Source organism: Panthera tigris, chromosome B3 (genome assembly GCF_018350195.1).
Source record: "Panthera tigris isolate Pti1 chromosome B3, P.tigris_Pti1_mat1.1, whole genome shotgun sequence".
NCBI classification, from domain to species: domain Eukaryota; kingdom Metazoa; phylum Chordata; class Mammalia; order Carnivora; family Felidae; genus Panthera; species Panthera tigris.
The window spans coordinates 70,705,344-70,731,240 of record NC_056665.1 but is presented as its reverse complement, the minus strand read 5'-3'; the positions used below and the strand labels follow the sequence as shown (position 1 = coordinate 70,731,240).

General features: G+C 37.6%; 4 protein-coding genes across 10 annotated transcripts in view; 3 read left to right on the top strand and 1 right to left on the bottom strand.

Annotated features, from left to right (window-relative positions):
* LOC102953916 (olfactory receptor 4K2-like) overlaps nucleotides 1-25,897 on the top strand; it is a 163,152-nt gene that overhangs the window by 38,339 nt on the left and 98,916 nt on the right. The gene's annotated exons all lie outside the window — the stretch shown is intronic.
* The window catches only part of LOC102953627 (olfactory receptor 4N2), a 140,719-nt gene that overhangs the window by 65,106 nt on the left and 49,716 nt on the right, over nucleotides 1-25,897 (top strand). The gene's annotated exons all lie outside the window — the stretch shown is intronic.
* Nucleotides 8,825-9,811, bottom strand: LOC102961431 (olfactory receptor 11H2-like). Its single transcript, XM_007091387.3, has one exon. It carries the CDS (start codon nucleotides 9,809-9,811, stop codon nucleotides 8,825-8,827), a length of 987 nt encoding a protein of 328 aa, XP_007091449.3.
* LOC102953044 (olfactory receptor 4Q3) lies at nucleotides 23,164-24,111 on the top strand. The gene has a single exon (XM_007091415.1). The coding sequence runs from the start codon at nucleotides 23,164-23,166 to the stop codon at nucleotides 24,109-24,111; it is 948 nt and encodes a 315-aa protein (XP_007091477.1).

Here is a 25,897-nt window from a genome sequence, read left to right as displayed (position 1 = left end):
CTGAGTTGGTAATTTTAGCCACTCTGACCAGTGTGAGGTGTTATCTCAATGTGGTTTTGATTCTTAAAATTGCTTTTTTTTTTTTTTTTTGGCTGGCAAATTCTACTAACATTTTATTTTATTTTATTTTATTTTATTTTATTTTATTTTATTTTATTTTATTTTATTTTATTTTATTTTATTTTATTTTATTTTTTTGCTCATATATGAAATTTATTGTCAAATTGGTTTCCATACAACACCCAGTGCTCATCCTAAAAGGTGCCCTCCTCAATACCCATCACCCACCCTCCCCTCCCTTCCACCCCCCATCAACCCTCAGTTTGTTATCAGTTTTTAACAGTCTCTTATGCTTTGGCTCTCTCCCACTCTAACCTCTTTTTTTTTTTCCTTCCCCTCCCCCATGGGTTTCTGTTATGTTTCTCAGGATCCACATAAGACTGAAACCATATGGTATCTGTCTTTCTCTATATCGCTTATTTCACTTAGCATCACACTCTCCAGTTCCATCCACATTGCTACAAAAGGCCATATTTCATTTTTTCTCATTGCCACGTAGTATTCCATTGTGTATATAAACCACAATTTCTTTATCCATTCATCAGTTGATGGACATTTAGGCTCTTTCCATAATTTGGAGATTGTTGAGAGTGCGGCTATAAACATTGGGGTACAAGTGCCCCTATGCATCAGTACTCCTGTATCCCTTGGATAAATTCCTAGCAGTGCTATTGCTGGGTCATAGGGTAGGTCTATTTTTAATTTTCTGAGGAACCTCCACACTGCTTTCCAGAGCGGCTGCACCAGTTTGCATTCCCACCAACAGTGCAAGAGGGTTCCCGTTTCTCCACATCCTCTCCAGCATCTATAGTCTCCTGATTTGTTCATTTTGGCCACTCTGACTGGCGTGAGGTGACATCTGAGTGTGGTTTTGATTTGTATTTCCCTGATAAGGAGCGACGTTGAACATCTTTTGATGTGCCTGTTGGCCATCCGGATGTCTTCTTTAGAGAAGTGTCTATTCATGTTTTCTGCCCATTTCTTCACTGGGTTATTTGTTTTTCGGGTGTGGAGTTTGGTGAGCTCTTTATAGATTTTGGATACTAGCCCTTTGTCCGATATGTCATTTGCAAATATCTTTTCCCATTCCGTTGGTTGCCTTTTAGTTTTGTTGGTTGTTTCCTTTGCTGTGCAGAAGCTTTTTATCTTCATAAGGTCCCAGTAATTCACTTTTGCTTTTAATTCCCTTGCCTTTGGGGATGTGTCGAGTAAGAGATTGCTACGGCTGAGGTCAGAGAGGTCTTTTCCTGCTTTCTTCTCTAGGGTTTTGATGGTTTCCTGTCTCCCATTCAGGTCCTTTATCCATTTTGAGTTTATTTTTGTGAATGGTGTGAGAAAGTGGTCTAGTTTCAACCTTCTGCATGTTGCTGTCCAGTTCTCCCAGCACCATTTGTTAAAGAGACTCTTTTCCATTGGATGTTCTTTCCTGCTTTGTCAAAGATGAGTTGGCCATACGTTTGTGGGTCTAGTTCTGGGGTTTCTATTCTCTTCCATTGGTCTATGTGTCTGTTTTTGTGCCAATACCATGCTGTCTTGATGATGACAGCTTTGTAGTAGAGGCTAAAGTCTGGGATTGTGATGCCTCCTGCTTTGGTCTTCTTCTTCAAAATTACTTTGGCTATTCGGGGCCTTTTGTGGTTCCATATGAATTTTAGGATTGCTTGTTCTAGTTTCGAGAAGAATGCTGGTGCAATTTTGATTGGGATTGCATTGAATGTGTAGATAGCTTTGGGTAGTATTGACATTTTGACAACATTTATTCTTCCAATCCATGAGCAGGGAATGTCTTTCCATTTCTTTATATCTTCTTCAATTACCTTCATAAGCTTTCTATAGTTTTCAGCATACAGATCTTGTACATCTTTGGTTAGATTTATTCCTAGGTATTTTATGCTTCTTGGTGCAATTGTGAATGGGATCAGTTTCTTTAGTTATCTTTCTGTTGCTTCATTATTAGTGTATAAGAATGCAACTGATTTCAGTACATTGATTTTGTATCCTGCAACTTTGCTGAATTCATGTATCAGTTCTAGCAGACTTTTGGTGCAGTCTATCGGACTTTCCATGTATAATATCATGTCATCTGCAAAAAGCGAAAGCTTGACTTCATCTTTGCCAATTTTGATGCCTTTGATTTCCTTTTGTTGTCTGATTGCTGATGCTAGAACTTCCAAGACTATATTAAACAACAGCGGTGAGAGTGGGCATCCCTGTCGTGTTCCTGATCTCAGGGAAAAAGCTCTCAGTTTTTCCCCGTTGAGGATGATGTTAGCTGTGGGCTTTTCATAAATGGCTTTTATGATCTTTAAGTATGTTCCTTCTATCCCGACTTTCTCAAGGGTTTTTATTAAGAAAGGGTGCTGGATTTTGTCAAAGGCCTTTTCTGCATCGATTGACAGGATCATATGGTTCTTCTCTTTTTTTTTTGTTAATGTGATGTATCACGTTGATCGATTTGCGAATGTTGAACCAGTCCTGCATCCCAGGAATGAATCCCACTTGATCATGGCGAATAATTCTTTTTATATGCCATTGAATTCGATTTGCTAGTATCTTATTGAGAATTTTTGCATCCATATTCATCAGGGATATTGGCCTGTAGTTCTCTTTTTTTACTGGGTCTCTGTCTGGTTTAGGAATCAAAGTAATACTGGCTTCATAGAATGAGTCTGGAAGTTTTCCTTCCCTTTCTATTTCTTGGAATAGCTTGAGAAGGATAGGTATTATCTCTGCTTTAAACGTCTGGTAGAACTCCCCTGGGAAGCCATCTGGTCCTGGACTCTTATTTGTTGGGAGATTTTTGATAACCGATTCAATTTCTTCGCTGGTTATGGGTCTGTTCAAGCTTTCTATTTCCTCCTGATTGAGTTTTGGAAGAGTGTGGGTGTTTAGGAATTTGTCCATTTCTTCCAGGTTGTCCAATTTGTTGGCATATAATTTTTCATAGTATTCCCTGATAATTGTTTGTATCTCTGAGGGATTGGTTGTAAGAATTCCATTTTCATTCATGATTTTATCTATTTGGGTCATCTCCCTTTTCTTTTTGAGAAGCCTGGCTAGAGGTTTGTCAATTTTGTTTATTTTTTCAAACAACCAACTCTTGGTTTCGTTGATCTGCTCTACCGTTTTTTTAGATTCTATATTGTTTATTTCTGCTCTGATCTTTATTATTTCTCTTCTTCTGCTGGGTTTAGGCTGCCTTTGCTGTTCTGCTTCTATTTCCTTTAGGTGTGCTGTTAGATTTTGTATTTGAGATTTTTCTTGTTTCTTGAGATAGGCCTGGATTGCAATGTATTTTCCTCTCAGGACTGCCTTCGTTGCGTCCCAAAGCGTTTGGATTGTTGTATTTTCATTTTCGTTTGTTTCCATATATTTTTTAATTTCTTCTCTAATTGCCTGGTTGACCCACTCATTCTTTAGTAGGGTGTTCTTTAACCTCCATGCTTTTGGAGGTTTTCCAGACTTTTTCCTGTGGTTGATTTCAAGCTTCATAGCATTGTGGTCTGAAAGTATGCATGGTATAATTTCAATTCTTGTAAACTTATGAAGGGCTGTTTTGTGACCCAGTATATGATCTATCTTGGAGAATGTTCCATGTGCACTCAAGAAGAAAGTATATTCTGTTGCTTTGGGATGCAGAGTTCTAAATATATCTGTCAAGTCCATCTGATCCAATGTATCATTCAGGGCCTTTGTTTCTTTATTGACCGTGTGTCTAGATGATCTATCCATTTCTGTAAGTGGGGTGTTAAAGTCCCCTGCAATGACCACATTCTTATCCATAAGGTTGCTTATGTTTATGAGTAATTGTTTTATATATCTGGGGGCTCCGGTATTCGGCGCATAGACATTTATAATTGTTAGCTCTTCCTGATGGATAGACCCTGTAATTATTATATAATGCCCTTCTTCATCTCTTGTTACAGCCTTTAATTTAAAGTCTAGTTTGTCTGATATAAGTATGGCTACTCCAGCTTTCTTTCGGCTTCCAGTAGCATGATAAATAGTTCTCCATCCCCTCACTCTCAATCTAAAGGTGTCCTCAGATCTAAAATGAGTCTCTTGTAGACAGCAAATAGATGGGTCTTGTTTTTTTATCCATTCTGATACCCTATGTCTTTTAGTTGGCGCATTTAATCCATTTACATTCAGTGTTATTATAGAAAGATATGGGTTTAGAGTCATTGTGATGTCTGTATGTTTTATGCTTGTAGTGATGTCTCTGGTACTTTGTCTCACAGGATCCCCCTTAGGATCTCTTGTAGGGCTGGTTTCGTGGTGACAAATTCCTTCAGTTTTTGTTTGTTTGGGAAGACCTTTATCTCTCCTTCTATTCTAAATGACAGACTTGCTGGATAAAGGATTCTCGGCTGCATATTTTTTCTGTTTAGCACACTGAAGATCTCGTGCCAAGCCTTTCTGGCCTGCCAAGTTTCAAAAGAGAGATTAGTCACGAGTCTTATAGGTCTCCCTTTATATGTGAGGGCACGTTTATCCCTTGCTGCTTTCAGAATTTTCTCTTTATCCTTGTATTTTGCCAGTTTCACTATGATATGTCGTGCAGAAGATCGATTCAAGTTACGTCTGAAGGGAGTTCTCTCTGCCTCTTGGATTTCAATGCCTTTTTCCTTCCCCAGTTCAGGGAAGTTCTCAGCTATAATTTCTTCAAGTACCCCTTCAGCATCTTTCCCTCTCTCTTCCTCCTCTGGGATACCAATTATGCGTATATTATTTCTTTTTAGTGTATCACTTAGTTCTCTAATTTTCCCCTCATACTCCTGGATTTTTTTTATCTCTCTTTCTCTCAGCTTCCTCTTTTTCCATAACTTTATCTTCTAGTTCACCTATTCTCCCCTCTGCCTCTTCAATCCGAGCTGTCGTGGTTTCCATTTTGTTTTGCATTTCGTTTAAAGCACTTTTCAGCTCCTCGTGACTGTTCCTTAGTCCCTTGATCTCTTTAGCAAGGGATTCTCTGCTGTCCTCTATACTGTTTTCAAGCCCAGCGATTAATTTTATGACTATTATTCTAAATTCACTTTCTGTTATATTATTTAAATCCTTTTTGATCAGTTCATTAGCTGTTGTTATTTCCTGGAGATCCTTCTGAGGGGAATTCTTCCATTTGGCCATTTTGGATAGTCCCTGGAGTGGTGAGGACCTGCAGGGCACTTCCCCTGTGCTGTGGTGTATAACTGGAGTTGGTGGGCGGGGCCACAGTCTGACCTGATGTCTGCCCCCAGCCCACTGCTGGGGCCACAGTCAGACTGGTGTGTGCCTTCTCTTCCCCTCTCCTAGGGGCAGGATTCACTGTGGGGTGTCGTGGCCCGTCTGGGCTACTTGCACACTGCCAGGCTTGTGGTGCTGGGGATCTGGCGTATTAGCTGGGGTGGGTAGGCAAGGTGCACGGGGGCAGGAGGGGCAGGCTTAGCTCACTTCTCCTTAGGTGATCCACTTCAGGAGGGGCCCTGTGGCAGCAGGAGGGAGTCAGATCTGCTGCCAGAGGTTTGGCTCCGCAGAAGCACAGAGTTGGGTGTTTGCGTGGAGCGAGCAAGTTCCCTGGCAGGAACTGGTTCTCTTTGGGATTTTGGCTGGGGGATGGGCGGGGGAGATGGTGCTGGCGAGCGCCTTTGTTCCCCGCCAAGCTGAGCTCTGCGGTCAGGGGGCTCAGCAGCTCTCCCTCCCTTTGTTCTCCAGCCTTCCCGCTTTCCGAGCAGAGCTGTTAACTTATGACCTCCCAGACGCTAAGTCGCGCTTGCTGTCGGAACACAGTCCGTCTGGCCCCTCCGCTTTTGCCAGCCAGACTCTGGGGCTCCGCTTGGCCGGGGAGCCACCCCTCCGCCCCGGCTCCCTCCCGCCAGTCTGTGGAGCGCGCACCGCCTCGCCGCCCTTCCTACCCTCTTCCGTGGGCCTCTCGTCTGCGCTTGGCTCCGGAGACTCCGTTCTGCTAATCCTCTGGCGGTTTTCTGCTAAAATTGCTTTTCTTAACTGGGTTGTGTGAACATGACTCATCTATATAGATTTTGTTACAAAATTGACACGTTAAGACACATGATTCGTTTTCTGAATTAGAACCTCCAGGGACAGGGTTCAGGCAAATATAATTTGTAGAAAGGTCCTATTGATTTTGATAGATACTCCTAGTTGAGAAAGAATGATATATAGCAATATTTGAAGTAAAGAAGTTAACTAGGAATTTGAAGAAGACAGCATATTATCTATGAAAGTCCAACCTATAAAATAAGAAATGTATATGATCTTCAATATAATGTATTCATTAAACTATAAGTATTACACAATAAACTATTGAAAGTAGAAATCTGATATCAAATTCTAGTTCCTTCTCATGAAATAAGTGCCTATGATAATAACATAATAATCTGTTTCATTCTGGGGTACATTTGTTTATAAATGTTTTTACAATGTGTTGACTATACTGGTAATTTTCTGCATGTCTTATGTTCTTTTACATGAGGGCTTTTTTTTTTAATATGGGTGATTCAGCATTTGCATGTGCATTTGCTCATAACCTATGTTAAGATAGTCTTTGTCAGTTGTATTGCTGAGAAAGTCTGCTTTTCCTTTAAGACACTAATATTTCTGCTTTGTGACTCAGAAATGCCTATATTATTGGTATATTCTATACTCTATCACACTCTGATCTGAGTATGCATTGTTTTGACTAGTTAACTCTGTTCTAATGCCTATGTTTTCAGCTACATTCTAGTAATTGGGAATTTTCTTTTGGATGGAAAATTAACTTCCAAATGAGAGCCTGTACTGAGAACAAATTATCTGCAGAGAGAAGAACAAAATATCATAATGATGGAGGTAGTTTAGTATTCACTTTTGCTAGGTTCTCTGACAAGTACATGAATTCACTTTATCCTTACCACAGCACTATAAAGAAACTTCTCTTATTGTTACCTCTTTAAATATGAAATAATGGAGTCATGCAGATGGGAGGGGCCAGGATTTGAATTCAAACAGCCTGTTTCTTACCACTACCACATTTTGCCTGTTAACTACAAAATTATTTGTAATTGTCTGTTAAGCAAATCAATTAAGTAGCCTCTGTACTGAATGTTTTTGAGCTTCCTGACCCACCTCTGATTTTGGCTGCATAGAGTCCCTTGGGAGCTCAGAATCAGCCTGATGGCATCCCTTCCCCCTCACTCCACACCCATGTGTTGTTCTGCTTTCTTCCCAGGGCATTTTCTGAAGTCACAGCCGCTGGCTTAGCATACCAGCCAATACATTTTGGAAACATAAGGAGTAAAGGTGCAACCATAGTTATTTGATAAACGTTTTAGCCTCATGCCATTCAAATAGACACTTCTCAGAGGTTCTAGGGGAATCAATCCCTCAGTGATTACTGTAGCTTCTTCTTAGTCCTCATTCCTGTTTCCTGAATCTACTTCCCAATAAACTACCTGCACCCAAGGCCTTGCCTCAGTTTTTCTTTTGGGACAACCCCAAAAAGCCATTCTACTTTAATTGTGTTGGAAACAAATAATTGGTAAACCACCTGTTAACAAAAGGATTTATTATCTGACAGTTAAGTTCACTCACTCTCACAGTAGAGAGATCAGTATTTCAAATGACTCATTTAATGCCCTAACTAGAAGTATATATACTTAAGCAATGTTAATATTAAGATCAGAATAGGTGAAAGGCAAGCTTTATATTTGAAGTGGGAGAAGAGTGATTGTGTGAAATGAGGCCGTATGAAGCTCCAGCAACCTGTGTGTTCTCAGGCACAGCAGATTTAGGAAAATGTACTTATGTAAGTGGAGGATCCGGAAATTGACCTATCTATGCTTATGTACCTCTTGGAAAGTCTTCATGTATTCCCATGGATATACAAAAGCCAGTTTGAGGATTAATTCTTTAGAATACTGTGTGTGAATGTACACCAAAACTAAACCAAACCAAAGAAAAACTTAATCACAGGTTATTTTGGATGTAAATGAAAGAAATCTACTCTATGTCCCAAGAAAAGTCGAGGAGATCTGTTGTAAAAGGGCTTTGCCGATAGTAATGGGAGGTGACTTACATGCAGAGTCTGTGATTTCTTTTGATTTTGTTAAAGAACATGAAAACACAGAATTCATAAATATTCATATTCATTTAACATTTATTGCATGCTTTCTATGTGCAAGAGATGTCTCATTATCTCAGTAGAACCACACACTAATTGTTCTCTTGTGTAGAAATTACCATTCCAATTTTAGTTGAAATTAAGTGACTTGCCAAATTCACATAGTTGATTGATGGAAGAATTAGTTCCTATCCAGACCTTCTGATTTAAAGTCCCATATCCTTTCAAAGACATCACAATGTAATTGAAAAATCTAGCTAGAAGCTGAACAGAAACATAAGGCTTTCCCTATTCCCACCACAGACACAAATGTCTCGTATTGCTTTGACTGAAGTTTTCCTTAACACTAATTTCTACCACCACAAAACCCAGGCAAAATTAAATGTTTCTTTCTTTGTGTTTCTGTGACAAATTGTATGTATATTGATAAGAACATTTATTGGATTTTATGGCAATTATCTTCTTACTTGTCTGTTTCCCCTACCAGATTGTTATTTGATGGAAGAGACTCGGTCTGAATTATCTTCCTAATTATCTTTATAATCCAGTGCCAAGCAAAGTGTCTAATATGGAGGAGGCTTTCAGTGACTATATGTCCAATGAATGACTGCTCAAGTGAATGAAAGTAAAAGGGTGGCCATTTCACCCATATCATACTAAACTAGATTATTTCACACTTCTGCTGGGTCTGCTGTCAAAGACTTTTAAAGACATTTTAAACTTTTCCAGAACTTTCCAGAGAGCATTTTTCATTTCCCTATTCCTAAGACTATAAATCAAAGGGTTGAAGAGTGGAGTCACCATTGCATAGAACAAGGTCATGATCTTTGGCATCAGGGTAGAATGGCTGGATCCAGGGCTCACATGCATCACCATAATCGTCCCGTAGAATAACAGCACCACGGACAAATGGGATCCACATGTTGAAAAGGCCTTATGCCGACTGGATGCTGAAGGCAACTGAAGCACAGCAAGTAGAACCAGGGCATAGGAGATGAGGATGAAGAAAAAGCTAAGGAGGATGATGAGGGAGCTTAGGGTATAGCTGATGAGCTTGGACACGGGGGCAGGAGCACATGAAAGGGTCAGCAGTGGGCCTGAGTCACATACAAAGTGGTCAATTGCATTAGGACCACAGAAAGGCAGTTGGGAGATAAGAATAACAGGTACCAGATACCAGAGAAAGCCACATACCCAACAGGAAATTGCTAGGTTGAAAGACTGTTGTCTGGTCATAACTGTAGCATAATGCAGAGGATGACAGATGGCAAAATAGCGATCAAAGGCCATTGCTGAGAGAAAGAAGCACTCAGTGGAGCCCATGGAAAAGAAAAAATATAATTGAAGGAAGCATCCAGTGAAAGAGATGGTCTTGGTCTCTGAGAGGAAGTCGATCAGTGTGTTTGGAACAGTGGAATTGACATACCAGATCTCCAGGAATGCAAAATTCCCAAGCAGGATGTACATGGGGGTGTGGAGATGTTGATTCCAAAAAACAGCACAGATAATGGCTCCATTTCCCATGAGAGTCAGGAGGTAGATGATGGAGAAGAACATAAACAGGATGACCTGAATCTCCCTGCTGCAGGGAAAACCCAGAAGGATGAATTCTCTCACTGACTCAGAAGAGGATCCTGATCCAGAGATGTTCATTTAGGATGTAATCTGTGCAGCAATGAGACATCACCATGAGACCAAATCCTAACAACTGAGCATAACATACAATGTCCTTCATGATCTGATCTTTATCTACTTATTTAAACTCATCTCTTTCCCTGTGCACCTTTGAGCTCAATGTCCAGTAAGAATAGTTGCATTTCCACCAAATGACATGCTGTTCTCCCTACCTAAGGTGTCTTTTGCTCCTTCCTTCTTTCTTTCTATCTTTTTGCTTTTCTATCTCTTCAGTGTATAAGCTTTATGAGACAGAAGTTATGTTTTTCATTTCTATATTATCAATGCCTAGTGCAGTGCAGCCTCTATAGCCATGCCCACATATTTGCTGAATCAACATTAAACAAATGACTCATTATTTTTTTAAGCTAGAATGAATGAGAAGTAACATTCTAAAATCTCTGGTAGTTTTCTGCACTAAATAATTTACACCTTATACTTTGTATCATGGATATTTCTTTACATGTTTTAGCTTACCTACTAGACTATCAACCTCTGAGAATAGAGACCAACTGTTAATCATCTTTGATTCTTTTTCTGTATCTAATACATTATGTTTTAGGCCATATGTACTATGTAATTGTTAAATGAGTAAATCATTATACCTTCAGTTGAATCTTAATTCAGATTTCTATCTAGAAGCCCTTAGTCATTTCATGTATGTAGGGAAAGAAACATTCCATTAGACCTTGAAGCTGGGAGGGAAGTTGTAGGGGCAGATGAGAGTAAGGGCATACTACAAAGGGGAGGTAGTAGACCAATATGGTATGTGATTAGAGTAACCAAATGTACCTGTTTGTCTGGAACTGTCCCAATTTTAGCATTGACGGCCTTGTGATTCAGGAAACCCATTAGGCCCAGGGAAGCAGGATGGATGGTTAGTCATCCTATTTGAGATCCTGAAGTGGACCCAGCCTACACTAAAAATGTATATGCACTGGTTCCTTTGGGTCCTATTGAAGCCTATTCCTTTCAGTTGTCCACAGAGAAAAGGGAAAGGTTGTAAATATGACCTATGAAAGTACTGAGAAGATACCTGGGAACCATAACAAGGAGCTGCCCAAATTGCTTTCCTAGGACTTCTCGATGTCTGTGCCATCTGAATACTCTATTTGTCAAATACAGCTACATGACCAAGGTCCTAGGGTGGGTAGATGTAGCCCTGATACATTTCTTTCCCTCAAGACTAAATTACTCAGTAAAGCAGCACTATGGACCCAGAAGATTTTCTTTGAGAAACTCTGCTTTTCTCTGCTCTTGTGGCCCACTTCAGACAGTTGCCACTTCAATTAATATTTCTGTAAAAGTATTATTAAAAGAAAAGTACTCCATGAAGCCCAAGAAGAAATATAACTGGAGGAAGCAGCCAGTGAGACAGATTGACTTAGTATTTAAGAAGAAATAGGAGTTTGTGTTCTGATCTAGATTGAGTTGATTATTTCCCCAAACATTTAATGATCTGGTTTCTCTGGCCAACCTAATGAAGAAAATGTATAGCAACTCAGGGAAGAGGAAAGACCTGAAATAGTTTGATTTGGTTTCTTCACTTAAGGTAAAGAAATACTTCGCTCTTCCCAAGGAGTCTTCTGGTGTTGGTATTAAGTATGTTTATGTCTGACATATCCTGTAGGACTTTTAATTTCTCCATGCCATTATCTTGGTTTGGCCAGGTTTTCTGCCTGGGTCTGCTTCTCTCAGCTTGCAGTGATATCATAGGATCTATTTTTACCAGATAAAACCATTACTGTGATTTTCCCAGCTGTGGCTACTCATGAGTTAAATATGTATGTGTGTGTTTACATATATATACACATGACATGAAGAGCCAACATTAGTTTTAAATGCATTTATGAAACATCTCAAAACTGGTTTGCTTTTCTTAATTTCATAACCTGCTAAGACTTCCTAGTGAATGGTATTTGTATTGTGACTTTGTCTTCAGTGCTATGTCTCTTTGGAACCCTGGAGTGATGTGTATATACAGCTCCTAAAATGGAATCAGGGAAACAATGCTTTCAGTCTTGTTTAACATTATCTTCTATGAGTTCTTGTCATAACTGACTCTTGTTTTCAAAAGAACCTATCTTGGAGTTGTGAAAAAGCTAGAAAAATTAATGTTTTAGAAAGCTGATTCATCTATACTTACCTCAGTTAGTGGCAAACACCACGACTTTGCCAGGAATTAAAGCTATTTGGATTTTGTCCTTCAGATCTTTCATCAAAGATACTAAAAACAATAACAAAAATTAGGCTTATTTCTCTAGGGAAAAAAAAAGGTAGGAGCATGATGCAATTTCTGCATACTGGTAGCTATGTCTGGGAAGAGTGGGTCAGCTATGTCCTTTCTTCTCAGTCTCAATTTTAGTCTCAAAAGTGTGGATTCCAAGACCTTCACTGAAAAACAAACTCTCTTTTGTTCAATTAACTGTGCAGTGGTTGTCAGAGTCTCATCAGGGGAGATGCCTGGAAGATGATGTGGGAAAGATATTGGAAATTGTTTCCAGTTTTTAATTTGGACGAAAGGATTCAAGTAACACCTACATAAAACATTTAATATAGAAATGGAGTTCTGGAGAGGACCCTATTCTCTATATATTTCTAGTCTGTATTTCCAGAGATTGGCTCCTTGTGTACTTTAAAAAGTGACTTCTCACCTCAGTAGTCCTTTGGTAGTCCTTTGGGTAGGCTAGTCTCTCAGGCCAGCATCTGCCTTTACCTTCTGTGGTTAGGTGTCTTTGGTAGAAGAACTAGAACAAATAAATAGTTGTGTAAGATGAATATGTGGCTGTGTCTCCTGAACTCAAAGCTAATTATGAATTGTCCTTTGCTTTGTAAAACCAAGGTTCCTCTAGGGAAAGGAGGCAGCCCTATTGTCAATCCCCAGAGAGATGTAGAAAAAAAAATTTCTGGCTTATGACGGAAAAAAAATGGACAGCTTAAAGACTGTGAAATATTTGTTTCTAGTGCAGGAAGTAAATCCATTATGGTACATTTTACATTTTTGGTTTTCTTCAGAATTAATGTCTTATTGTATTAGCTTTGTAGTGTCATAGCATGATGAGCTCTCTCAAGATTCTCTTAACATTCTTCTAAGCTTTTGTTTTTTTAAGTCTATTTATTTTGAGAGAGAGGGATAGAGAGAAAGAGAGTGCATGAGCAGGAGAGGGATAGAGAGAGAGGAGAGAGAATCTGTCAGTGCAGAGCCTGGCATAGGTCTCGATCCCAGGAACCTGAGATCATGACCTGAACAGAAATCAAGACTTGGATGCTCAAGTGACTGAGCCATCCAGGTATCCCTCTTATAAGCTTTTGTGTGTGCATGTACTTTTTTTTTTTTAAGAATTATCCTTTTTTTGTTGAGTATAAGGGGCCCATATAATCATATTACAAAAATATTTCCTCTAATATGTTTCCTGTATATTTCTTTTTTTTTTAACGTTTTTATTTATTTTTGAGACAGAGAGAGACAGAGCATGAATGGGGGAGGGTCAGAGAGAGGGAGACACAGAATCTGAAACAGGCTCCGGGCTCTGAGCTGTCAGCACAGGGGCCCGATGCGGGGCTCGAACTCACGGACCGCGAGATCGTGACCTGAGCCAAAGTCGGCGCTCAACCGACTGAGCCACCCAGGCACCCCTATTTCCTGTATATTTCTTTAAGATCTCACCATCTGACTGACTTTTTAGGGAATTCCTGGAATCAGGCATAGTAACAAAGAATAATCAAATTCCCATTTGTATTTGGCATTTGAGCAAAAAAAAAAATTGAAGAATAAAACATTTATAGGTCATTATAGTGCAATGCGGGGATCTTTGAGCATCAAGAGTCAGTGTGAGTTAGAACCACAATATGTATATGGTGATTGGGAAGAATTACAAAAGGTAGAGTGAACAGGAACCAAGATATAGTTGCCCACTTAATAATTTTGTCTAGGATCAGTTCTTTCCATCTTAATGTCATCTGTGGTAGACATACCACAGGTTGTCAACTATTATCTTTTGTACCAATCCAAATGAAAATATGTCCATTTTGTAATGAAGAAATTTTTTCCAAAATTTGTTCACATCATGGTGGGGAATTGCCCACTGTGATGGAGATACTTTTATTAGCATCAAGTTTGCAAGGATATTGGAAATTCACTGGAATTTTCTTCTGCCTTAGTGAACAGTAACATTTGGCATGTAGATTTGTTTTCTGTGGTATTTAGATTCACTTTTTGCTGACACATCCCCACCACTGGGTTAGCAGCTGGCAGGCATTTCTTCTCCATAAAAGCTAAAGGTCAGCATCGTTTTTTTAACATCCATCCCTCCCATCCCTAACAGACTTCTTCCATCATGGCAATTGATTTCAACTTCTCTATTGTGTAACATCCACATCCAATGACACCAGGCAGATGTATAAACATGCTGATTAATGGATATTGGGATATATATATTTTTTTGAGAAAAGATAACTATCCAGAAATAAAAATGAAAATATAATGAAAATTAAAAATTTATGGACAGGTTTAATAGTGGATGGGACAGCAAATAAGAAAATAAATTAACTGGAGACTACATCAGAAAACTTTCTACATTAATGCATTTTGGATAGACAAAAAAAAAGAGAGAAAAATGGAAGAGAGGTTAAATATGGAAGTCTAACAGTTTAATTAGTAATCCTGAAGAAAGGAAAAGTCAGAAACAATATTTAAAGAGATCATATCTGAAAAATTTTTTAGATTTGGTCAAGCATAAAAAACTAAAACTTCAAAGAGTAAGTCCAATACATTCTAACACTGAAAATTAAAAATTCACACTCTACAAATTATTAACAATGGAAACTAAAGACAAAAATAATAGCTGTAAAGGAATGTCAAGAAAAATAGACTCTAGTTCCTGCCTTCTAGATCTGTGACTTATTCACTCCATAATTGGAAGCCTGCAACTCCTAATCTCCTTTACCCATTTTGCCCATTTTCCCATCCTCCTCCCCTCTTTCAATCATCAGTTTGTTCTCTGTATTTATAGATATGATTTTTTGTTTATTCATTTGTTTTTTACTTTAGGTTCCACATATAAATGAAAACGTGATATTTGTCTTTCTCAGTCCAACTTACTTTATTAGCATAATGTTCTCTAGGTCCATCCATGTTGTTGCAAATGGCAACAACAAGTCCTTTTTTTGTGACTGAGAAATATTCCATTGTGTGTGTGTGTGTGTGTGTGTGTGTGTGTGTATACCTATATCATCTATCTATCTATCTATCTATCTATCATCTATCTATCTCTATCTGCCACATCTTCCTTATCCATTTATCTACTCATGGACACTTAGATTGCTTCCATACCTGGGCTACTGTAAATAATGCTGAAATAAATATAGCACATGTCTTTTTGAATTAATGTCTTTGTTTTCCTTGGGTAAATACCCAGTAGTTCTGTTTTCCACTTATCCTAAAGATATAACTCTTTGTGTCCCCCTTTGTGTGCTTAAGATGAAGAGTATTTATTATAAGGCTCCCCATGTAGGGAAGACCCTGGGCCTTAACTTCTTTTTGCAAAGCTTCTGAAATGAATCCCTCATTTGCCCTGACACAATCCTGTCAGGGAAAATGAAGGTTTCGTGCTCCACTGTTTTGTTTATTTCTCTGGGTTCTGAATCACCCAAAGAATCCAGTGTTGTTGTTCCCTTCTATCTTGTTAGTTTTTTGATGCATTTTATCATTTTTTTTCTGTTGGTAGTAGGTCTAAACAATTTAGGTTTCAATTATTAGTAATTAAGGCAACTCTTGTCATTTCTACTTCTAAAAAAATCTTAATTTGTCCATTTCTCTTTGTTTCTACTGCTTTTACATTAATCCATGCTTAAAAATGTCTGACCTCTTAAAAATATCAAATCTAGGGGCGCCTGGGTGGCTCAGTCGGTTGAGCGGCCGACTTCAGCTCAGGTAAGGATCTCGCGGTCCGTGAGTTCGAGCCCCGCATCGGGCTCTGTGCTGACAGCTCAGAGCCTGGAGCCTGTTTCAGACTCTGTGTCTCCCTCTCTCTGACCCTCCCCCGTTCATGCGCTGTCTCTCTCTGTCTCAAAAATAAATAAATGTTAAAAAAATTAAAAAAAAATAAAAATATCAAATCTATCCATTTATGCCTATTTCCTTTGCCAGTATCCTAGTGTAACTATTATTAGTTCTTTTCTGGAAGGCAGCCAGTTACCTGCTTTCCCATTTTCCTCTATCTGATCCTTCTAGAGTGATACTATAAAAAAATTTATGAAATAATTTCAGTTACTTTTTAAAAATTACTTCAAATTCTTTCCACTCTTTTTAGAATAAAGTCCAAACTCCTCACCATGACCTATAGGACTCTGGCTACCTATTGAAACTCATCTCATATTCCCCCTTGTTCACTGTATTTTAGTCACCATGCTCTCTAACGTTGGTGCCTCTCACTTGCTCTCTATTACATTACCCTGTTTTTTTCATTCATAGCAGTTATCAAAATCTGCAATTATTTTATACCTTGTCTGTCTTTCATATTAGAATGTTTACTCTGTGAGGGACAGTGTCTCTTCTGTTCAAAACAATTATGAACTCAGTCATTAGCGTAGTGCCTGGCATATATTTGCAGCATTATAAATAATTGTTGAATGAAAATACATGTTCTTTTTTTTTCTATAGGAATTTTTACATGTTATCTGTGTTCATATTTTTTTTAACCTATGGTTGGATTTGTTAACTGCAGCTGAAAGTTCTCTTTGTGTATGTAAATGATGAAATATTTTATCCTTCTTGTATGAGTGCTAAATATGTTCTTGTTCCTAGAAGAAATCTATATATTATATTGTAGAGCTTCTTCAATTTAATGGCGCTCTAATTCTAGTTGGTTATGGAGAATAAGTTCTTTCACAAATTTTAAATAAGGGAAAGAAATAAATTGAATTTCTAACAATTTAAATGCGCTAGCCTTTTAAGAAAAAATGAACAGCTTCTAACAGAAACTGGTAGCTCAGAAGCGTTTATATGTAAGAATCCAAGTTCAGGTATTCAGAATAATTCCTTGGACAAATCAAAAGGGCTGGTTAGTTTGGTTTAGAAGGAACTATAAGTTTTTCTTCATCATTTTATAATAGATTAGAATATAACACAAATTTACATTTTATTTTTTGTAAGACCACTTTGTTTTCACATAGGAAAATTGGTTAATATGAATTTAATAAACTTCATCTACTGGCTTTACTGATCAGATGAGCTAGCATTACTTTCACATATCTAGCATTATTAAAAATGTAAAATTATGTGTTCAACCAAATTGAATGTTTTCTAATAGTTTATAAATAGTAATTGTGTTGCTCTGTAATGTCATCTTATATATAATTTCCAATATCCTTTATTAACTTTAAGGCCTTGGACTAACACTAACTTGATAATTGATGAAAAATCTTTGGATACCTAGACAACTCTTAATAAGATAGAACACAAAAATATTGATTGTGAGGCCCAATTTTAATTTGCTTCCTATTTAAGAAATATAAAAAGAGATGCATGGGATTATAGGCATTTATGAAATGTATGCAATATGGTGATTTGCTGAGATGCTTGTGTGTGAAAGATATTCTCAAATATCAACTCTTCTGTTTGTGCTAGTGAGGAAATAGAAGTTAGTTACTGTCTTAGTTCTTTTGGGCTGCTATAACAAAAATACCATAGATTAGGTGACATATAAACAAATTTATTTCTCATAGTTCTGGATGCTAAGAAGAGAGATGTAATAGAAAACTGCTAAATTGTGTTAATTTTCTTTTTAGTGTGGTAGAAAAGGTAGTCCCAAAGGTTAAGATTGTGTTGCCCTTTAGGACATTAACCAGTTTACATATAACTTAGAAATTTTATTTCAATGTTTTTTTTTAAATACTCTATATGAAGCCACATTTTTATTTTTTATTTTTCATTTTTTTTGAAATTTATTGTCAAATTGGTTTCCATACAACACCCAGTGCTCATCCCAAAAGGTGCCCTCCTCAATACCTATCACCCACCCTCCCCTCCCTCCCACCCCCCATCAACCCTCAGTTTCTTCTCAGTTTTTTATGCTTTGGCTCTCTCCCACTCTAACCTCTTTTTTTTTTCCTTCCCCTCCCCCATGGGTTTCTGTTAAGTTTCTCAGGATCCACATAAGAGTGAACACATATGGTATCTGTCTTTCTCTGTATGGCTTATTTCACTTAGCATCACATTCTCCAGTTCCATCCACGTTGCTACAAAGGGCCATATTTCATTCTTTCTCATTGCCATGTAGTACTCCATTGTGTATATAAACCACAATTTCTTTATCCATTCATCAGTTGATGGACATTTAGGCTCTTTCCATAATTTGGCTATTGTTGAGAGTGCTGCTATAAACATTGGGGTACAAGTGGCCCTATGCATCAGTACTCCTGTATCCCTTGGGTAAATTCCTAGCAGTGCTACTCCTGGGTCATAGGGTAGGTCTATTTTTAATTTTTTAAAGGACCTCCACAATGTTTTCCAGAGTTGAAGCCACATTTTTATATTATCTTTTGAACTGGCTTCATTATCCTGCTCTTCTTCATTAAGAGTTAAATATAATTTTTGACATGTTTTAAGCACCTTTTTGAGAATTTTGTTTATAACATTTAAAAAATTATATTTGACAGCAACAATTTATAAAAAATATTCAATTACTAATCACAGCAGCTGTGTTTTCTGTATAAGATCCATACATAGGCACCAATTAGATAAGTTGCTTGAAGTATCATCAAGAGACTCGGGTATTGTAATGAAGGTTCTGTAACACCTTGAGGGAAGTGTTTCTGCTTCTATAGCTTGCAGTGCTAACTTAGTATTTATCATTCAGCCTTGCTTACTTCAGGACCATGTTTCATATAGAAAGCAGTGAGAATCATTTTACTCAGGTATAGATTGACACATGGAAATTGGTAGCATAACCAGTGCCAAATTAATCAATCCAAAGTAAGTAAAAGGGGTGGGCTGTGTTATGCAATAAGGTCTGACTGTTTTGGAGTCTGTGGGGTCTAAGCTCAGCTTTTTAGCAAGAACTGAGATTCAGACAACAGCAGCCTAGAGAATCCTAAGGCTCATTAGGCTGAGCAATGGCATAAGAACCATAAAAGCCTCAGACACATCCAGAGCCCTGGGGACAAGAGGTCTTTCCAATTGTACAGCCAGGCCTCAACTAGAGCGTGACTTATAAGAAAGCAGTTAGGGCACAGACTCGGGCAACTATGATGATCATCTGAGAATTTATAATTTTGCTGGTCTGAAAGTATGAAGAGATTGGTGGGAGGAATAGCAGGGTAACACATTCCTTCCTCAAACCCACATAGCTCCTGACATGTAATCATGTAAGTTTCTAAAATGTGTTTTTTTAAAGCTCCACTCACCCCATTTGCTCCTCTTTCTATCTCTGAAACCATATTTATACCTCTCTGACATTCGTTGATTTTAAATTTAAGAAATCATTTGAGTTTGTTCTAGGTTTATACCCTTAGATGCATTCACAGAGCAATGAAATTCTCATAGCATCAGGGAATTCTAGGACTGGTGATGTCTTGGAAGGTAAAAACAAGGTGTGGATAAAATAGGATCAGCTTAATATAACAAAAGCACTGGACCCATGGCAGTATTGTCTTAGGATTACCTAATTCTACAGTAGTTCCTCTTAGATCCTATTTTCCATTTATTTATTTCAGTTGCTTTTTGCTAAATTCTTAATTTCTCCCAAATGAAATTTAAGATGCAATATTTCAAACAAAGATTAGAGCAGAAAGATTAGAGCAGAAAGATTATACCTTCCTTCTCAGTTGGAGATACCATCATAGGTATCATCTTCAATGAATGGTGTACATTTCCTGGTGTTACAGGAGAAATTAGAAAATACATCAGATGCCCCCAAAAGAAGTTCACATAGCATTTAAGCCTCAACTGGTAAATCTCTTTCTGTCATTGTTGTGGTCAAATTTCTTCTTCTGAGAATACTTTTAGCTCAACACAGGCAAAAATAGACAAAATAGCAAAATACATTGTTTGAAAAAACCACAACCACTCCCACAAGGAAAATTTTATTCCTTTTTTTATTTTCTGTGTAGACCTCTCTTTTTCCTTGCGTAGAAAAACTAGAGTAGTTGCTTAACTGTCCACAAATAGCCCTTGATTATTTAAAGAGTTTGGTTTTGTTCTCTTTCCTCCGTGCTGCTTTGGGTACTTCCATAAAGGCTTTCACTTCTCATTAAGCATTCTCCTCAATTCCTTTGTCTCTTTTTGCCAACTTAAAAACATATTTATTGACTTTCACGAATTCTTAGTTTATTCTTTGAATGTGAAGCATGAAACACTTGATAGGGTGAATGTTGCTTCCCAGATCCCAGCAGGGGGTCAGCCTAGGAAAATGTTGTGGTGGAAGGTATTTTTAGGTGATGGACAGTCCCTCATGCTTAGAGATAGTGCTGGTTTTGTCCTTCACAGAATACTCACAGGCTGGATTTCTTACTGTGAGCAGAGACTTCAGAAATACAGAAACTGGAAATATTTCTTCCAAACATGGCAGTTAATACAGCAAATGAACTTTCTATATTGGTTGGCATTGTGTTTTCATATTATCTGAAGGCAGAAAATTTCTTCAGTTCGTAAGAAATTTAAAAATAACCAGAATCTAGCCCATACCTCAATTAAAACTCAAATATAGAGTTGTCTGTATTTGTTTCATGAAATGTAATGATTTCAACATCACTATTAGTGAAGTCCTATTATGCTAATGTCCTAGGGATGATCTGAAAATATTCATTGTACTGAAGTCCCTGAATATTAAATATTACTTTAAAAAGTTAGATCACAGACTAAGACTTAACAATGTTTTGGAGTAATTAGATTTTAATATTTTTTACATACTCTTAATCTACCCTTCTGATTGGTTTAATTTTGTCTGTTTTAGTACAAGCTTATCTTTATATCTGTCCTATGGAAATAATAAGTGTGTAATACAAGTGACTACCCTTTGCATATTGTTTTCACATTAGGAAATAATCACATTATTACTCAGCCATAAATTATAAGAATACTTTGGATTCTGCTTTTCCACTTGTTTTTTTCTTCCTTGTTTTCAGAAACCTCTTTTGAATTTTTAAAAAATAATTTTGGTTGTTCTTTCTCAGTCTCTTTCTAGTTTTCCAAAGATGAGGTTTGAAATTAGATGCAGAATTTCAATGAAAACTTGACCTCGTCTAATTAAATATTTTAGATAATTGGAAAGAACACCAGATTGCCATTTCCATATGGAAATTCACAATCTTTGGTATATCCAAAGAGGATTGGGAAACTTCCATTCTATTAGAGTTCAAGTAGGGCTGTACATATGACAGAAAATGGTTTCCTGTCTTTTTTGCTTTGTTTTGTTTTCCAAAATGAATCTACAGAGTGAGATTGTTCCCTCCATTATTTATCAGATTGTAGAATTAGATGCACCTGGGCACCTGATATAGGCAGGTGAAGAGGATGGTCACATATGTGGTATGATCAAGACATCCAAAAGTTCCTTTGGCCCCAATCTCTCTCTCACTTGCTTATCTTGAAACAATGTGTAAAGCAAAATTTCTTGGTATTAAGAATTCTTATTTTTGGATTATCTGAATAATTATCAGTATCAGATAACTTTACCTGACTTATTTGAGAGAACCAAGTACAACCTGGAATGCATAACTGAGACTGAAGACAGAAAAAATACAAATTTTGTCTCACTTAATATTTTACCAAGAGCTAGTTCTAGATTGAAAATCTAACCTAGATGGAGAAACATCTGCTAATTCTTAACCACTTCAATGGAAAGAATGTACCAATGTTCCCTGATTTTTTTATTTGTAATCTGAGATATTCTCACCCAATATTGCAAGTGAATGTAAATGTAGAGAAGGAGAAAATGGATAAAACAATATCTTAGTGTAAACTTTATTTCTTTTAAGTGTACCTATGGTTGTTGAAAAGTCCAAAAGCAGCATAATTCTGACTTCCCTCATTATCCTTTCCTATGAAATGGGTCATAATGAGCCTCTTTTGTACCTGTCTCAATGATAAGGATCATTGCCCTTGGTCTCTGCTTTTGGTGATTAGTGTGTTCTAGCCACTATCCTACTCATCTTAAGTTAGATGATTCCTTAAACTTTAAAGGCAAAGATTTAATTTCCTGTTACCCAGTTTCTACAAATTTTCCAACCTCCATCACCTATGATAATAAATAAAAACAAAGAACATGAGCTTCTTTTCAATCCTTCCTAAATAATTTGTTTCTTAACATGTGCATTTATAATAGTTACTAACTTTGTACAGTATAGTAATTTATAGTACAAAGCATTATTCCTTCAATTTGATAAATTATTACACAGTAAGCATTGTGGTGTAAGTATAGAGATTAATAAGAAATACTGCCCCACTTTAGGGAGTTAAGTAATTTTTTATTTAAGTGCATTTTGTTCATAGATTATATTTGATTCTCAAAACAACCTTGGAGGATATTATTATGCCTATATTAGATTGAATAAACAAAGAATGAAACTTGGGTTTGATACCTTGCCTGAGGTCACTGAATTGGTGAGTGGTTGAGTTGGGCATTGGATCTAGACTTCATTCCAGAACTCTTGCCATTAAAGGCTATAGTTTTGTCTCTTACAAAAATGGAATGATTTTCACGTTCTCATCACCTCATGTCCAGGTAATTTTCTCCCTCCCTAGTTTGTTGTAAATGTAACTTAAAAGCATTATAGGAATGAAGGGTTGGAACGAATGCAATGTTCTATTTATACAGGAATATATTTCTTGTTCTATTTTTACAGGAATATATATTTCCTACCTCACAGAAATTGCTTAAGATTTTTCATGTTGGGGGCGCCTGGGTGGCTCAGTTGGTTAAGCGTCCAACTGTGGCTTGGGTCATGATCTCACTGTGCATGAGTTTGAGCCCCGCATTGGGCTCTGTGCTGAGCTCAGAGCCTGGAACCTACTTTGGATTCTGTGTCTCCTTCTCTCACTTTGTGTCTCCCACACTCATGCTGTGTCTCTCAAGAATGAATAAACGTTAAAAAAATTTTTTTAAAAAGGTTTTTCATCTTGGAATATGATTCCATAAACACCAGACCCCAAATCATATATATATATGTGTGTGTATATATATGTATATATATATACACATATATACACACACATATATATATATATACACACATATATATATGTGTGTGTGTATATATATAAATTTTTGTCTAAGTTAAATCTTTCTTCTTCCAATTCTTCTTTCTCTAGGTCACTTGGTATTCTTGACTTGATGAAAAAAAGAAATGATTCTAAAGTGACAGAATTTGTTCTTCTGGGCCTATCATCCTCTTGGGAGCTACAGCTATTTCTCTTCTTAATATTTTTGTTTTTTTACGTGACTGTTGTTTTGGGAAACCTCTTGATAATTGTAACAGTGCGAGCTGATGCTCACCTGCTCCAATCTCCTATGTACTATTTTTTGGGCCATCTGTCCTTCATTGACCTATGCCTGAGCTGTGTTACTGTGCCCAAGATGTTAGGAGATTTCCTACAGCAAGACAAGATCATCTCTTTTTCAGGATGCTTGGCCCAGATCTACTTCCTGCACTTTCTGGGAGCCAGTGAGATGTTTCTGCTGACAGTCATGGCCTATGATAGGTATGTTGCCATATGTAATCCTTTGCACTACTTGACAGTCATGAATCGTCAGCTATGCTTTCAGTTGGTTTTTGCCTGTTGGTGTGGAGGTTTCATCCATTCTATCACACAGGTCACACTGGTCATACAGCTGCCCTTCTGTGGTCCCATTGAACTGGACAACTTCTACTGTGATGTCCCACAGGTCATCAAGCTAGCGTGCACGGACACATATGTAGTAGAGGTGCTGATGGTCTCAAACAGTGGTCTGTTATCTCTCGTCTGCTTTTTGGTCTTGCTATTCTCTTATGCCATCATCCTCATCACTGTGAGAACTCGCTTCCGTCAGGGCCACAGCAAGGCACTCTCTACCTGTGCCTCCCACCTCACAGTGGTCAGCCTGATCTTTGTGCCATGTGTATTCATCTACCTGAGGCCTTTCTGCAGCTTCTCCGTGGATAAGGTATTCTCTGTCTTTTACACAGTGATCACACCTATGTTGAATCCTCTCATCTACACACTCAGAAATGCTGAAATGAAGACAGTCATGAAGAAGCTGAGAAAAAAGCATGTGGCATCCTTCTGCCATATTAAAGGATGAACAGGAAGATGTGATTTATAAAACATAACTTTCTTGGGACATTCTTGACTCATCCTGTATATGAGTACATGCATGAAACCAATTTGATGACTTTGGTATAAAATCCAGCATAAACATTATAATTGCTGTTGATTGCTATTGAGGCATAGTGACTTTGTCAGATGTTAAATATTAAATAGGGAAGTCAGGAATGTGTAATGGCCCAGGTATTGAGTACTAGGCTCAAGAGGACACCTTGAAAGTCCAACTCTTCTATCCTTTTGTCTATAACTAGTCTTTAAGTCATTTCACTTTGATTTTTTATTTTATTTTTTAAACAATCCTTTTTTAAAGTTTATGTATTTATTTATTTTGAGAGAGAGAAAGTGAGTGTGAGCAAGGGAGGGGCAGATAGAGAGGGGGAGAGAGAGAGAATCTCAAGCAAGCTCTGCACTGTCAGCACAGAACCTGATGCAAGGCTCAAACTCAGGAACTGTGAGATCATGACCTGAGCTGAAATCAAGTTGGACACTTAACCCACTGAGCCAACCAGGGGCCCCTCATTTTACTTTTAACTTCTCTTCAAATGAAAGAAGGTATCCCATCACCTTTTTTTTTTGTCCTGGTCCTCTGGCTGTAACAACTTCTAGTGTCAGGAAGTTCCTTCTGATATATCATCAGAGTCTCTTCTGAAGCAGTGTGAATCCCTCTCATCCTGTCTCTAACAAAACCTGAAACAGCACTAACCACCCCGCATATTAATGTTCACCCAGGAACTATGTTTTATATTGTGCCAAATTTTAGAAATGCACTTGAATTCAACTCACATAGTGAGCAATGCTCTTAGTGAAGCTTACGTGTGAAGGGAAGGAAGTGCCAGGTGATGGAAACTCCTAATGTCCTGCTGTGGAGGCTTCTCTAGAAGAGGCATGCCATTCCTCTTGAGTTTCTCTTTGGGTGGAATCACACTGGGGCAAGTTGATAAGCTAGCTCTTCAACTGATCATAATGTTTAAGAGCTCTGACCTGTAAGGGGAGGGGTGAAGAAATGAACTGTGGTTTAAAGTACTCATAGTTATTACCTCTAAGTCTCAAAAGTACTTTGCGGAGTAGGTAATATTATTCAACTTCAATTTTACAAACAAACAGATTTATTAAATGACTTTCATAAGATCACTCAGAAAAAATATGATCAAGTAAGAAATTAGGAATTTTAGATAATTAAGATTAAGCTAATATTTTTCTTTCCAGAAAGTCTTTACCCTAATTAGATGGACTGATTGTATATTTTCTGTTTTACCTAGAGAGGAACTTCAGAGGTAGGAGATCACTAAAAACATGCACAAAACATTTATGTTTAAGGTTATCTGTTTCTGGCATAAGGATCTTTGCAACTTTTTATGTCTATGGAAGGGTATTAGTTCTATTTACTAAATAATGCTTTAATTATGGGTTTTTAGCAATATTTTTGTATGTGCCCACTTATTTCCTGATCAGTTGCAGTGGAGAGGGTTTTTTTTTAAATCACTTAGCTAAAAAACATAACTAAGGAAAGAATATTCGAAATTCCACCTAATATTAAGATTTACTAGGTAAATTGCAATGCCTGTGGTCATGTAAGAGCTTGGATGATTTCTTGATAGTTTGAGTGGGTTAGTATCCCTGGTACGGATCATACTCTTCTCTTTCACTCCACAACATTTCTACAGAGGTCCTTTGCCTGTAGTGAACATCTAGAAGAGCAGACAGGAGAACATTGTTAGCTACAGAGTAATGTGTGAGTTGACAAGAAGGTTTAAGTGGTGTTG